The 16,635-nt window shown below is 38.8% G+C and overlaps 2 protein-coding genes across 2 annotated transcripts in view; one reads left to right on the top strand and one right to left on the bottom strand.

Annotated features, from left to right (window-relative positions):
* Positions 1-11,993, top strand: part of waplb (WAPL cohesin release factor b) — a 58,427-nt gene extending 46,434 nt beyond the window's left edge. Inside the window, exons 14-20 of the mRNA XM_051914198.1 lie at positions 569-741; positions 3,469-3,584; positions 4,834-4,998; positions 5,490-5,691; positions 6,805-6,893; positions 7,827-7,922; positions 10,119-11,993. Of these exons, the coding sequence (XP_051770158.1) occupies positions 569-741; positions 3,469-3,584; positions 4,834-4,998; positions 5,490-5,691; positions 6,805-6,893; positions 7,827-7,922; positions 10,119-10,184 (907 nt within the window). The 3' untranslated portion in view covers positions 10,185-11,993. The remainder of the gene's footprint in view (positions 1-568; positions 742-3,468; positions 3,585-4,833; positions 4,999-5,489; positions 5,692-6,804; positions 6,894-7,826; positions 7,923-10,118) is intronic.
* A 281-nt stretch (positions 11,994-12,274) lies between these two features.
* atoh1c (atonal bHLH transcription factor 1c) lies at positions 12,275-13,042 on the bottom strand. The gene is given in 2 exon segments (XM_051915694.1): positions 12,275-12,397; positions 12,399-13,042. Coding segments are annotated over 2 exon segments (621 nt in total). The 5' UTR covers positions 12,897-13,042.
* Between the last annotated feature and the right edge of the window lie 3,593 nt (positions 13,043-16,635).

Raw genomic sequence — 16,635 nt, forward strand, 5'->3', positions numbered from 1 at the left:
CAACCAATCCATATTGGCATGTCTAATTTAACTATCTTCTACCAATTGACAAATGAATTTGTGCCAAAATACCACAGTTTTATTGGATGCACAACTTTTTAGTGTCATCCTCCCTTTTACAGGATAAGGCTCTTTATTTTATTATCCTAACTATGCACAATTATATGGTTAGCTGCATTTTATTATTTGCGTTTATCATTGTTTTCCCTGCTCTCTGCCAAGCTATCAGAATCGACCCACCAGTTGAGAACCAATACCTTAATTTAATTTATTCAAAAATGTGGGACTTTTTGGTTCTCATGTTGTACCGAACCCATATGACTGACTGACTTTTGTGGAACACAAAAGGAGATATTTTGAAGAATGTTCATGCTGTGCTTTTTCATACAATGAAATTGAATAAAAAGAAACTTAAAAACAATTTGACTCATGCACTACATATTCCAAGACTTCTGAAGTTTTATAATAACCTTTATGTGAGAAAATTGGCGAACTGTCCCTTCAAGATGTTTTTGAATATTAAAATATTAATTATTTGGATGGACATGACATCTTCGACTTTTTTTAGGGCGTTACGGCACTGTGAGGAGATGATCCAGAGGTACAGTCGAGAGGTGAACAGAGGCCTGTGCTCGTCAGGCACGCCGCTGCCCTACTGCAGCAACAGCAATGTGGGGAAAGCCGTAGAAGACTGTATGCGAGCCATCATTGGAGTCCTGTTAAATCTCACACATGATAACGGTAAGTACAAAGACCAGAACATTTAACAAAACAAACCTTCTACTTTGACAGTGAAGGAGTGCATTGTAAATGTAACAGTGTTGAAAAAGCCACTTTGAAACTGTAGTTTGCCAAGGTGCAAGGTACTCTTAAAGGGTTTGTTCACCCAAAAATGAAAATTGTCATCATTTTCTCAACTTTGTTCATCTAGACTTAGACTTTTGTTCATCTGCAAAACACAAATGAAGATAATTTTAATGAAACCTGACAGATTTCTGCTGCCACCTCAACCATTGAAAGTCCATTCCAACAAAACTTTTGACATTTTAAAAAGTTCAAAAAGACATTGTAAACTTAATCCACATGAATCGAGCGAGATGGGAATATTTTCTTCAGGACTGGTTATTACTTAAGTCAGTTACATAAAAAGGTAGATTGGTCTAATTTGAATCTGAAAAGTAAGAATGATTAGCAATAACTAATTGCTAGTTGGTCAAACTAGTTCTTAAGATGCAGCTTAGCGGCTATGTTTACGCAACTGGCCCATGAATTACGGAAATTCAACTATGCTTGAATGACATGCATCAAACCAAAGAGGTTTGTTCTTTCCTGTCAAGCAAGTACGGTATTTGATCAACACACATACATATAGAGCACATCAAATATCGATGTTCTCGCTTAGTGTAGTGTTTGAATTAGTGGTTCAACGGATCACAAAACTCACGGTTCGGATCATATCACAGTTATTATGTCACGGATCGGATCATTTTTCGGATCAGCACAAAAAAAAAAAAATTGGGGGGTGGGGGGGACTTTGCATTTATTACTTGGCCCACTTTAACTAATTCGATACCACAGCAGAAACTACTAGCCTAACTAATACATTATTAAAGACAAGTGAACAGACTGTTAAAAGAACAAATACTATACACTAATTGCAAGAATAGATAAATACAACAAAGTTACAAATAAAGTATAAGGTCTAAATGTAGTATTAATTTTCATGTACAGAAATGTAATAGCCTAATTAAATGTAAAATGACACTGTTCACTGTATAAATTTAATATAGATTAATCTTTGTTAAAGCTGTTTTGTTGTTTGATTTACATGACAGACAACAGCAGGTATTTATAGGTTGCTGTCACTTTAAGAGTAAGACCCCATGCACGCACACATCCGATAGATACACATCCAAATTCTCACCTTGTTCACTTAAGACATAACCGAACGTGTTAACGAGAATACTTGCTGAGAGGGGTATTTTGACTGACATAATGCGTGTATGTGTCCAAGTGCATTCAGGATGCGAAAGAGAAATCAATTTGGAGTTTGCAAGCTATCTGAAACGTGCCTCTCTCTGTGTGTGTGTGTGTGTGTGTGTGTGTGTGTGTGTGTGTGTGCGCGTGCGTGCGTGCGTGCGTGCGTGCGTGCGCGTCTGTGCGCACCGATAACAGCGTGGCGTGCGATAGCCTACCGAATTAAATCCTCTTTTTCCTCTTCTAGCGCTGGAATGGTTTTATATCTATTTAATGTGTAAACTAGCAAGACAAAACACGTGCAAATGATAACCTTTCACTCTATTGCAGTTAAACATCCGCGAATCATATGCATGCCGAACTGTGAGGCTTGGTCTGTACGGATCAACAACGATCCGTTTAACCACTAATGTTTAATGGCGACTCTAAGGCAATTTTTTTTTTTTTTTTTTTTTCTGAAATATAAATGCTTGTGTGAATTTCTAACCGTTATTGATTATAATGTAAATTACTACTCTTGCGCTGGAGAGAAATACCTCAAGTGCATTAAACCGCACACACACACACACACACGCAGCGGCTTGCTTTATGACTACCATTTTTCAAAACCATTTTCCCCCCATAGAAAAGCATTTTTCTTTGCTCTAAAGTGATATCACTGATAAGGGTTTTCCATTCACAGCACACAGACCTAGTAACGTTGGTGCTTTTAGTTAGTTACTCCCCAACACTCCCCAAACTGTAAATCACAAAGTATACTTGCGTAAGGTATGCGTACAGATATAATGTAAATTTTGTCCTCACAACAGTATGTGCATAATACTGAACACATGCAGCTTAATGTTTTCAATGACTTGTTCAATGTTTCCAGCGTTCGGTTCGTGTCAAAATGTGAAGAATACTTTTGGCTTTAGTCAAGAATTTGGAAACTTTCCCACAGCAGCTCAATAGCATTGTGACCACCATTTTTCAAATGCGTTTTTCACCAATGAAAATTTTTTACTACTGTAATGTGTCACTGACAGAGGTTCTCCAGCACACAGATCCAACTAATCAGTAATGAAATACATTATTGGTTATTATCGATTAGTCATTACAGATATATGTTGCTGCTTTTAGTTAGTTACTCCGTAACACTGAACTTTAATATGGGCTGGAAGCTGTGCAGGCGACTGGGCCGCAGTGACTGTCTCATTACATTATGCCTAATAGAACGTTTGTTATTCTGCTTTTGAAAGGCTTAAAGTCAATAAGAGTCTTTTGGCTTCCTTGCATGGGTTTTGTTCGATGTGCCAAATGGATTTCTGTTAGCAGTGCTGCTTTGGCTAGCTGCTCAGTAGTATTGCTGCCAACCCCTTCAGCATAATGCAGGACTACTCGGTCATAAGCCAAATGTGAGCAGCTTGGATAACAACAGTCAGAGAAAATCCCTGATTAACTAACTTTGAACTCGTATATACGGCAGCTATTGAGTGCATTTTCTGTCTGTAGAATGGGGCAGCACAAAGACAGGCGAGCAGGAGGAGTTAATCATCACAGCGCTGAACTGTGTGCTCAGGGTCCCGCAGTACCTGCCGCAGGAGCAGAGGTTCGATATCAGAGTCCTGGTGAGTACACAGCTCTACTAATATCACTCCGTGTTAGTATACATTCAGTGAGGACTAGCAGTGTCCACTAGGAGTTCCAGAGTGCTTTCAAATGTTACAAATGAAAAATCCATACTGTGGTCAGATTTGTAATAAGGTTATGTAATGTTTCAGATATATACAATGCTTATTTGTGAGGATGTATTTTGCTGGTAATTATAAAACTGTGTTGGTTAATAAAACAACAACAACTGTTTGCATCTTTTTTTTTTCTTTTCTTTTTTTTTAATGACAACTTCCAATGAAATTGTTTATCTATTTCAGTAAAATCCACAGCTATCATAGCACATGCTTAATGTAATTTATTTAGCATGTATATTTAATGAACAAGTAAGATATTACTTGTCACTGGCATTAACACATTTATTGCTTATAGAGTCAATGTAGCGTTTACCTTCATGTTGTCTACTTTACAGCACAATGGTAACCACCAAAACTTCAACATAACAGAAACTCTTTTAAATGTCAAACATAACAGCATTAAACGCTAACGGACTCCTTATCCAGTCTTATGCAAAGCATGCTGGGAACTAGAAATCCACTATACACAGTTTCCAAAGTTATCAAGACAATTTCATTAAGTTACTACAACTTAATTTTTTAAAATTCAATTAAAGCACAAATGTGAGTTTATAGTAGACCCAAAATTAAGTTAATATAATGATCAACATTATTATGTCAACAGAACTCAACAAAATAATGTTTAAAGCTAATAAACTTATTAAATAAACTTCAAAGGCTTAATTAAATCAATAAATTAGAATTTTTAATTTGCAGCTATGCATTTATTTAAGTTGTGGTAACAGGTTCCCTGAATTACTTTTTAGAGTGGTTAATATTGTGTTGATTTGTAATGCGTTAATACACTCCTTCCATTAGGAACAAATTAATTAGTTGCTTAAACTTCGCAGAGACTTTTTTGTGAACATTAAGTTATAATGCAAACAAATCGCTGATTAATTGGTTTTTCAAGTTTTGTTAAATTATAGTTGTTACTAAATAATCATATTTTTTTAGAAGTTAAAAATGTATTAAAAAAAAATTTAAATATTTTTATATTTGTTCAACCCTATTTTTGTTAGCATTTGTGCAAACCAGTTGTGTATGACATTACTGTTAAAGTGAATCCAGGTTTTCTGTTTGTGTTGTGGTTCTGTTAGTGTTGTGGTTGATCTAAATGAGGTTTATTTCATTGTGTGTGTGTTTGTAGGGGCTGGGCTTGCTCATTAATCTCGTGGAGTACAGCGCAAGGAACAGACACTGTCTGGTGGAGCTGCAAATGGAGGGAGGTGACGTCTGGGACTCCATGTGTGTGTCTGACAAAGATGAGTTGCAGACTGAGAGATCTCTCGGTGCCATCGCTGCTTTGGTGAAGGTATAAACACACATAGACATACAGAAAAACGACTACTGCACAGCCACTCTTCATTCTTAAAGGGCTCATAGCAAAAACAGGACCTAGTACACCTATTATTAAGTTCTTGGTGTCCCAAGTGATCTAATGGCATGCGTCTCAACTGCATCTCCTGGGATCCACTAGTTATCGGATTTTGTAAAGATGAAGGTCTCTGATTTCATGACTACATACATCACTGTTACTGCATTAAACTTTTTTGGTGTACATAAAATAAAATGATGCATATGTGTACATTGTGGTGTACACAATGTGAGTTTTTTATACTGAAGTTTTCATTAATGCGTGTGCGGGTTAATAGAAATGCAAAGATGTAATAGAACAGCATTAGTATTAGTTGTGAGAAATTTCAGTGATTTAAATCTTTTTAATCTGTTTTCCAAATTTTTTCATTAACTAATTGGTTCACAAACTAAACTGTAATTAGTTTGCCTCTGTTTCTGCATGAATAGCTTTTCCTTCAGAGAGAGCATGCGGCCATGTTGGCGGAGGCGGAGACGGATGACTTCATCAACGATGCGCCAAAGCCCCAATTGGACCAGAGCGGAGAATGGAAAGAAACGAATGAAGAGATCCAGTGGGTGGCTTCAGAAAACAACAGCACAGAGGACAAGAAGAAGGAAGATGAGGATGAAGAACTTGATCTCAACAAAGGTAGACACTCACTCACAATACTTTGGGACTAGCCAAATGTAGATATTTTTTTTGCCATTGCAGGAAATTGAGCTTCATCTATGAGCCACTTTGGTGGGCGACCAATCTCAGATGAATGAATGCTCTTGTTTAGCAACACTGTTGTTAAAGTTTCATATTTGATTTAGAATTGGAGGAACAGAATAAAGAGAAGCTGATGAGGTGCCCAAAATTGGCCTTAGTTAATTTTTCTGATGTTTCTGATTTTATGTTACAATACAAAGTTAGTCTAATGCAGAGATAATATTATGTAATTGTCTTCTGTAGTCATCGAGTGCAGCCTCAGAGATAAAGCTGCTTGTGCAAGACCTTTATCTTCCTGTGTATATTCAGCCTTAAAGCCTCGATAACTTTACAGCGAAGTACTTTTTCATTTCCGCTTGTGTGAAAAGAAGTTTGAAATACGTGTCCAGCGATATACTGTTAGCAAACATCCTGATGCCACCCACACTGCTGCTTTCAACAACAAAATAAACACAACAAAAATGACAGCAGTGAGAAAACAGCAGTTAAGAAAGCATCTGATCATAGCAATGTGGATATGTTTGCACCAGATCTACAATTCAGCACTCCAGTAAAGTTGCGTCACATTTGTTTATATAGCACGTTATATACCACATATGCATTCTTTAACAGAGCATTCACGTCAAATGCGCATGCCTATTGACTAAACACGGTTTTACGGGTTTTTACAGTTTATATGGAGATAACTGTATTGTTTTCAAAAACTTGCACTTTTTTTTTTTTTTTTTAAATGAACAGCCAAAACGCATAAGTTTTCTGTTTTTAGTTGAAAACTGTAAAATGTTTTTAAGAACAATAATAAAGCAGGTATAGTGTATGCTGTTTGTGCATATAATTATCTTGTTTTGAAATGGAAAAAAAAAAAAAAAAAAAAAAAAAAGTGAATAAAAAATAACTTCACAACATATTTTTCATTACATTTAATTTGTATAAATAGAATATTCCTTTTTTGAGCTTATATTATTGAAAAATGCCTCAAACTTTAGTAAATATGCACACTTATGTTTTGAAGTTATTTTGAGTAATCTGTCTTGTGATTTTTGTCTCCAGCTCTTCAGCATGCTGGCAAGCACATGGAGGACAGTATTGTGGCGTCATACACTGCACTGCTTTTGGGCTGTCTGTGCCAGGGGAGCCCAGTAAGTAACACACTCACGTACCTCAATGTTTTCCATTTTGTATCTCTGATCAAGGTTTCTATTCTCTGTCTTCTCAGAACCTACATTTTCCTCATTTTTCTCATGTAAGGTATGCATTTAGCTATGCCAAGAATACTACCTTTGATCTAGAAAACCTTTCTGTCCTCAACAAGTGCTCGCTTGTGCCCTCAGTCTCTTTAAGGTCAGGACAAACCCAGGCTGGACCAATATAAGCATAGCATTTACTGGCGCAGAGCTTTTGCTGTTCAAATTCCTCCACCTTTGCAAGGTTTGAGGGTTGCTTGTCTAAATTGCAGTTTTCAAGTTTCAGGGCAGATATCAGAAGAAAGCTTCTGTGTTGTGTTTGCCAGTATTAATGGCTTTATTTTCAGGACGTTAATAGGTGGGCTGTTGAATCGTCTGTAATGGACTCCTCTGTTTCTCTTTCACACCACTCTGTTGCTTTCTGACTGACGTACACAGCCATTATCTGTCTCGCCAATAAACACAGCTCAGACGCAGAAACAAAAAGAGATGGCATTTATACTTTGTTTATTTCACCCACTTTTCCTGTTGGATGCATGTTTGCACACTTTGAAGGTCAAGTTTGATTCTGTTTTTGAAAAACAAAGCAAATTGACTCAAAATAGGATTTCTTTTGAAAGGCACATCATTCTGTTTGCACTTTAGATTCATGTTAGGAGGCATCCAAGCTTTTGGAAGGAGGGAAATATTTGATTTTGATGTGTTTTTGAAGATCGAGTACCATGGAGACTTGGAGCGCACTGAAAAAATGATGGCCAGAGATGCAGTGCTGCTACTTTGATCAACAGAGACCTGCTTTAAAAATCTCCAGACTCTCTTTCAAAGCCGGCCTGTAGTGTACTGTAACCTCGCAGGAGGAACCAGCTGCTAATTCTGTTTCTCTTTCAGATGAATGTGACTACTGTGAGGGAAAACCTGCCAAAAGGGGATTTTTCGGTCATGACAGAGATGCTGAAGAAGTTCTTGAATTTCATGAACCTTACAGTAAGTACACAAGTGATTGACCAGTATAATATTTTCAATGGGCGATGCAGATATCTAAAAAGCAGGGTGGCTTATATTATAATTATCACGATAACAATTTCAGTAGTCCATGCCAGTGGAATTTCTCAATTCGCAACCATTTCAATATCACTGCTATAATGTTAATAGAGTGCTGCAGGGATGACATCATTTTGTAGGCCAACCCCAAAGTCACCATCACCCTGGTTCCCTGGGTTTGCATTGTTGCAGAAAATAAGCTCTGTGACCATTCTCGCTCATTTTGTTCATCAAGAGAATCTCCACAAATGAACACAAATAAATTAATTTTAAAGCCTAAATACAATAGGCAGTCACACGACTTCAGTGTCACCAGCAGTAAGATTCCAACAAATCTTTCAATATTTAAAATCTACCAGTTGGAAAGTGCGAGTTTGCTGAGATGACGTTTAATATATATGACAACCTCTCTAGTCCCATTTTTGGCCATTTAACCAAAAACCCATTGACTGGTGGGACCATTGTTGGGACCGGAAGGAGTTAAAATGCGTGTTAAAATAATTTAATGCTCACACTCCTTCCCAGACCTTCATAGTTCAACTTACATTTCATATAGTTGATTGGTGATGAACATGAAACAGGGCAACAACTTACTGTGTGATGTAGCCTATAGAATGGAGTTAGAATGCCCCTAAGATATCAAGGCAAAAATGCCCCATATGAGATTTTATTTCATATGTGTATGTGTGTGTGAACAACAGTTCAATAAATAAGTTAAGTTCAAGTTCAATAATATATTACACACATATATTACCTATAAAGCCAGAGGAGAACTGTTGTGCATCTCCGAGCAACACAGTGGTGTTTTGTTTCTGAATGAATCCGTGTTTTGAACCAATGATTGAATGTTCCATTCATAAAAAGAGCCATTTACTTCATTCCTGAATGAATCAGCTGTTTGAATGAATCAAATGAATGAATGACTCGATGATTTAAGCCGGGTGCACACTGTACGATTTATAATAGTCCTTTGCGATTGTTGCTTGTCAGACTGTACGAACATAATCCTCATGTCACACGGTGGGATCTCAGCTGCCATTTATGTCAGACTGTACGACAGTCAGGATGCATTAAAAATGGACGCACATGAAAATTGTCTGGAGTTTTACATCAACCCATACACGTTTGGTGACTCTGAGATGCATTATATGTGGGACTGAAATGGTGGCTAACAAAGAAATCTCTAGCGTTAATTTTCTTCATGGCTTGTCTTAAAAACAAGTAAATTTGACGGTCGTCAAAGGAAAAGTCGCACTACGGGACTGTGCGCCAAATCTTCTGACACTGCCAGAATTTCGTCGGAGGTAAAATTTCATTGACAGTCATTAATCGGCTGGCGGTGAACCTGTCAAACAAATGACCAAAGACTACAGATTTTAGCCTGGGATCAGAGGAATCTTTTAGGATTTTCAAAATTAGTCTCAGACGACCAAATCGTGGCCAAAATTGTACAGTGTGCACCCGGCTTTACTCATTTAGACATTTACTGCCACCTACTGGCAGTTTTAGTTTCTTATTTAGAGTATCATTTCATTTAAAAAATAATTTCATGTTTTGGTGATAGTTTGCCCAAAAATGAAAATTCTATTTACATACATTTGCTCACCCTTGTGCCATTTCAAACCTGTATGGCTTTCTTTCTTTTGCTGAATATAATAGAAGATATTTTGGTAACCAAACTGTTTTGGTCTGGAAATATATCTTAATACCAATTCAGATGCAGCAAGTATCATGGCCATTGTAGCCTAATAGTTTGTGTAATAAATTCTGTTGAACGAAATATATTATTTATTTCTAAAACTAATTTTTGTAATGTCTATTTGATGCTTATCTCATTTAACACAATGTCTAAATTAGCCATGACCTTCCATGATAGATCCATGAAAGAAAATCCTCTTCCTTTAATTGGCTGAGTGGGTAAATTGAACCGCTATAATCTCAGAATGGCCAAATATCGACTAATTAATCGGCCTGTCATTAGAAATTATGCAACATGCATATAGAAATGTATGTAGGCAGGTATATGTGTGAGCATGCTGTAATATTAATACTAATGTTCTGCCTCATCATTTCATAAAGAAAACTAATAAGAAAATTACACTTATTGACCGACCAATTGTGTCTTTGTGTCCCTTACAGTGTGATGTGGGCACCACGGGGCAGAAGTCTATCTCCAGGGTCATTGATTATCTGGAACACTGCTAGTGTGATTGCGGAGCTCCACACACAGACCTCAGTACACCCCTGCCCAGCCCGACACACCTGGAAAACAACCCATCATCATCATCATCATCACCATCGACCAGTACCTTCCTCATTCAGACTGTAAAGAATGAAGTTTAAAGCACATCACACACAGAACTATATTAAATGGAGCTGTTTTGATTGAGTTTGTCACAAGTTGTTCATCCGATTCGTCTTCAAATGTTTTCGTCACGGCTTAATTGTGTTTCTTGCATCGCAAACCCTCCTTAATCTGCCATCTATTGATCAGTCGCCTTGGAAGTTCATTTTCATTGGCAGAAATAGAGAGTAGCTTTGATAAAACTTGTTAAAGGATGTCTCCCCCTCTGTTTGTTTAATTCCACTTTCAAGTCTGTAAATTCAAGAGCGCTCAACACTGACCTGAACGATTGGAGGGCGAATCCAAAACAGCATTCGCAATTCTGGTCCTCTTTGAAATGCCGTGAAGACATGCCCTCCTGGTTCAAATCCATTCTCTTCACTTCAGGATGCGCTTCCTTTGTGTTGCACACATTCGTTTTTAATCGATAGCGCGGTGTCAAAGGTCTGCGAATGAATAAATTACATCACTTTCCATTTTGCTAGGGCAGGAAAGGGACAAAGCGTTCTTAGAATGTTTTAGTAGTCGTGACTCATAACCATATAGTCCAAATGCCATAACGTTAACTGTGATCTTAACCATCATTTCCAAACCTTATGAAGCTCAAAATCAACAGTAAAACTTATTAATATCATGCAACAGCTTGGCTGCATAATCGTATTGTGCATGAGAGAGATGATTGGGAATTTTTATAAATTCAAATGTGTTTTTGAAGCCAGGAAATCTCATCCTTGGGTTTTGGGTCATGGTTGCACTGTAACCCAGGTTCTGTGAAAATTCTTGTGCACGCACTGCTACCAAGGTTTGGTTTGAGCCAAAGTTGCTGTGAGAATAAGCGATAAACGCAGTTTTACAGAGAGCTGGTTACAGTCTACCATGACCTTGATGCCCAGCCGTTAAACTGAGCCACACAACAAACTTTCATCCCACATTTCACTAGTTTGTGTCATAATGTGGAATTTGTCCTTTATTGTTTATGGCTTATTTTTTAATACAAGTTTTAACTTAGCACTTGACTTCTCTTTAAGGCCAGTACAATTTTGACCCAAACCGTTCTAGTCTTCTCAAGTTTGTGTTTTCAGAAGTTCTGTATTGTTTGTTTGCCTCTAAAGTGATCGCCCTCAACAGTAAGCTTTACGGAGGCTCATTTGATGTGAGATGCTCAAGACGTTTTGCTGCCATTGTCAGTTTTTTCATGGGCTTAGACTGAAATAACTCATTTTTATTGTATACAGCTTGGCAAAAGTAAAGCTAGGGTCATTTTGTTTTCTCTCTCTCTCACCGCTTAACTGTTTTAATTTCACTCTGTTACACGAAACACTATGAGTTGTGAGTATTCTATAGGTAGTCAGTGTCGAGTTCTGGGCACAGTCCTGCAGTGTGTCAGTGAGCTCCAAACATCACAACGGGAAGTCACACAGCGGGGGACTGAATGAAGCAACATGAACTGTAAATACTCCTGTAAATATTGGCTGTTGGAGAACTAGATAGACTACTTTTCTGAATCCAATTGTTTTATTTTATACTGCATTTTTCTCAGTTGTGTTCTTTGAGGTAAGAGTTATCGAAAAAGCCAACTGCAGGAACATGAAATTTGTACCAATTTCAAAATAATGTCTTTGGTTACTTGTACATAATTTTAACGCAAATAAAAATTGCTACTTTCAGTACTTTTTACTTGTCATTTTTGGTGTCTGATTGGCATATTATAATTAAGCAAAGTATTATTATAACTATTGGTACTAAATCAACTATTTAACAAATGTATTGTGAACTCAAGAGAAAAAGACAAGCTTTTTCCTCTGAAAATATTTATTTGTGTAGCATAAAAGGTGAAATATATCATTAATTACAGAATATATTTTACTACAAAATGTCCAAAAATGAATTCAACAGTTTTTGCAATTAAAAAAACAATCAAGTTTAATACAAATAAAAAACACTGAAAATGCTATTTTGCTCCATTGCTCCTTTCCAGATAGTGGGAGTCCACTAAGAGTTCTGGTGTTTTGGGGTCACAGCAAGTGGGATGCCTGATATTCCCAGCATATGATCTTATCCTACATGCGGGAACAGTTTTTCTGCTCTGGTTTGGTCTCTTCAGTCTCCATCGAACCCTTCACAATGACCTGATCCTGCATGCCCATCGCTAATGTCGGGTAACTGAATTCCGGGTCGCAGTCTCTTTCCTCCAGCAGCTCGCTCAGTGTACTGATGTAGATCTGCGCCATCTGAAGTGTCTCAGACTTGGACAGCTTCCTGTCGCTCTCCACGTTAGGAATGACGCTCCTCAGGCGGTCAAAGGCCACGTTCAAACCCAGCATCCTCCTCCTCTCACGGGCGTTAGCAGCCAGCCTGCGACGTCTCCGGGCTCGGGCGATTGCGCTCTGGTCTTCGTCGGGATATGCGAGTCCGGAGAGCCGGAGCTCGACGAGAGCGCACGGGTCACAGCTGACCCTGCCCTGCGCCCTCTCCTCCCTCCAGCCCTCTGCCGCTCCGGGATGTGTGTCCGAGCGGGCTCTCTCTGCCTCTTTCCAGATTAACTGCGCGTAAGAGCCGTCTGGACGGGGCATGCTGAACACTTGAGGATGAACTGACACTTCAGAGCACAGAAGAGCTGTATTTATTGAGGAAAGGACACACGTAATGAGGGGTGGGTGTGCGAGGGTCGTGTGCGCTGAGAAATGAATAGAAATGAGTCTCTTTGATAATGACCACAGGGAGTCTATTAACCCAGTTCATCAAAAGTGGATTAGATGCGTGTGAGTGATCACTGAAGGGCCTCCTGACACTAGGAGGTAAACAGATAACTGCTGCCTTTCTGCTGCTGCTTAACAGCTACACAAATATCAATAAACAAATGTATTTGTTATACACCACACACCTCATTTTATTCATTTTTTCCACATTTATTTTCCACAGTAGTGTAGTACAGCCTTCAAAACAAAAATAACACAAATAACACTTGTTGGCTGCTTTATATATATATATATATATTTGTTTTTTTTAAATGACACTAGCTTTAATATTTTGCAACTCAACATTTAGACATTTTTCAAACAACTGCAATTACAAGAACAAAGAGCAATCAGTTCCAAACAAATAAAACAAATTGTTTAATTATTACTCCTTACTTTAAACGGCTTGTTCACAATAAATAAACTTGGTTATTGTTTATAATGACTTTTGCAATAATGCATGCATGATAGAGGTTTAATTTAAAGACTTTGCTCTGTCTGTTCATATAATCTGCTCATTGTACATGAAATATTCTCAGGCAATAAAGTGCAGTTCATAAGGGTCTAATTGACAGGCGACATCCGCAGCAATAAGTCTAATCCAATTACGCACAGAACCCACACCGCCAGCGCAGAAACCCCCCACACACACTCCACGTACTGCAATATTCAAGAGCAACAAAAGAAGATTCAGTTTGCTCATGGAGGGGGCTATTCATGCCCTGCCCGTGATGTGGCTGGGTAGGTCTTGGCACACTTCACATATTAAAGCTAATGAAGCGCCTCATTGAGGCGAAGACGCGGGCTGAGATCAAACCAGCGTGGGGTGGGTGCATTCAGGGAAACCCCACGTAGAGGGTAAATTGGGGTGGATTCACGCCTGTCAGAGCGAAACTAGCCCGAATGAAACCGAGTTTTCATTGAGGGGATTAGTGACACAGGATGAATCGATGGTAGCAGCTTCTTTTCACATGGTGCCAATGAAGCCACATTTTGCAGGGCACACGAGCCAAAACCCTGAGCTGCCCATATTGCTGCAAAGTGACACTTGTCACAATTCATTACATCTTAGCATACACCCTGACATGCACTGGATATTTATGCCAAAAATATCCTGTCATGCAGGGTTTTTTTTATCAGTGCAGTGCAAAAGAATAAAAGTTGTCCTGCACAATGTTGTAGCTGCTGCACAGTTTTGGATTTGCAAGATTTTGCAAAGCATATAAGGTAAGATAAATTTGACAAAAGGTCTGAAGGAGGACTTTGACTGAAAACCGGTTTTATTTAATAAAAGCTTGCAAGTTATGACACTGCACCTTTTCAGTTTTTTTCAATGCCAAACATTCCCATTTGTTTTTTCTGACAGAAGCATAAGTTTAATTGTGTTAGCATGCAAATGCCTCCATTGCAGAAAGACAGAAAAAATGATGAAATTATGCTGTTCTTTTCCTCTCTAGGTGCTAAACATTCTTAAATTGTCTCTTCAATCCTGAAAATGAAAACATGAAAATGTCTACTATACAGTTATGCATATCTTTCATGTAAATCTGCTGGTACATACAAAATTGGAACCAATGTGCAGTAAAATGTCATCTTTCTCTTGTAGCGAAGATATTAACATTTTTTTTTGCAAGCAACAAACAAATAGAAAGGAAAATATGGACACATGCATGTTTCTAATTGCCCTAATTAAACTAAGGTCTAATCCTGACTTAATCCAAGCCCTGTCTGTCAAATCAGGCAGTAGATAATTAATATTACTTGGTACTTAAATGTATAATTACACTGTAACAAGGCCACCTTAAAATAAAGTGTAACCAAAAATTCTTAGATTTAGTACACTGTAGATGTTTTCACCAATAGCTGGTTTTAGAGGGCTCTTATAAAGCATGCAGTTTTCCCTTGTGTATTGCAAGGAGCTCTAATTTACAGTGATCAGTCACTTTGTTTAGTTATAAATATTTATACCATGTGGCTGTTTGATGGACCTGATTGGTTGACATTTGTTCTAAGGTTTGCAATTGTTTTTCAGCAAATGCACAGCTAAACTTATTGTAGACAGTCCTTGACTGCATTACAGTTTCATTTCACTTCACCAAAATTATTTCAGTTATTTCAAAGACCCTTGCAGTATATTAAAGCAAAGACTCAAAGTCCACAGATACATACAAATAAATGTAACAAGCAAAAAGATAAAATGAAAATAAATACTGAGCTGCTATATCACATTTCTCAGGAGCAAGAAAAAAAATTATTTGAAAAACAGATAAAAAGAGGTACTATGCACTAAAGGAAAGAACTACAATTCCATGAAGCATGAATGACATAAATCAAAAACAGCTTTAACTTGTCCATGCTGGCAAGCAGCATAATCAACAGTTGTCAGCGCGGAAGTGCGTGCAGCGCACATTTAGCTTTTCACTTCGGAGCCGAATGGTTCAATTGTTCCTGCTCTGCAAGTCATCTGAGAGTGTTAATTCTACAAGTCTGTTCTTTGGGAAGAAGCCTCTTCTACCGGTGTTGGTGTGACACGCTGCAGTGGTGGTTGAGATCTCTGAGCATTTCTTGCTGTTCATGCAGCATTAAGAAAGAGCCTTCAATGAGATATTGCTGTTCATACAGCTAAGAAAAAGTATTGTTGCACCTTCAATGAGAGTGCACACTGTAGGCTTCACTATTTCCTGTCAGTTGTGCCGCGGCCATTTCCCCTGTGTGCTTCAGCGCTATAAGTGCACTTATTTCCCTAAAAGAGCAAAACACTGTGTGTTTCTGGATGCTGTCATTTCCTGGTGCCGAATGACAGTCACGATCGTTGTCTCACGTGTTTGAGCATCAAGCATGCTGAGGTTGCTTTCGTGGATGAGTCATGTACTTAGGCTTACAGAGCCGCTGGACAGGCCACCTCCACCCTGTATGCCACGGTGCTCCTGCAGGTCTATCAGGCCAAGGCACTTAAGGAGTTGCACAAGGGTAGTTCTGACCCAGGGCTTATGCAGGAGCTGCGCACAGCGACAGATCTTGCCTTACATGCAACAAAAGTCACTGCGTGCTCCCTCGGTCAGGCACTCTGTTGTCCACTCTGGTGGTCCACCCAGGCCACAACACGGAACCGGTCGTAGGCAGGCCGCCCAGCCCATCCAGGCCCCTGCCAAATTAGGCGGTATGCGTAAAAGCAAGCAGCCCTGAGACAGGCGACCCAGAGATGGAGGGGAGAGCTCTTCGGGAGATGGTGACGCATCACTCGCTCCCCCGGAGGAGGGCCAGGTGGAAAATCTTTTGTTCAGTTTTGTTTAGTTTTGTTTCCGTTCCGCCGCTGGCCCCACAACCAGCGGTACCCAAATGTATGCAATTCAGTTTGCCCAGCATCCTCCGGTCTTCAGGGGCATCCAGTTCACCTCCGTGCTGGCCAGCGACGCTCCTATCTTATAGGCAGAAATCACAGTCCTACTGGCGAAGGATACGATAGAGCCGGTCCCTCCAGCTAATATGAAAACAGGATTTTAAAGCCCCTACTTCACTGTACCCAAGAAAGGTGGTGGGCTACAAGCCAATCTTGGACCTGTAAGTTTTGAAT

The sequence above is a fragment of the Ctenopharyngodon idella genome, chromosome 12 (assembly GCF_019924925.1).
Source record: "Ctenopharyngodon idella isolate HZGC_01 chromosome 12, HZGC01, whole genome shotgun sequence".
Lineage (NCBI taxonomy): Eukaryota > Metazoa > Chordata > Actinopteri > Cypriniformes > Xenocyprididae > Ctenopharyngodon > Ctenopharyngodon idella.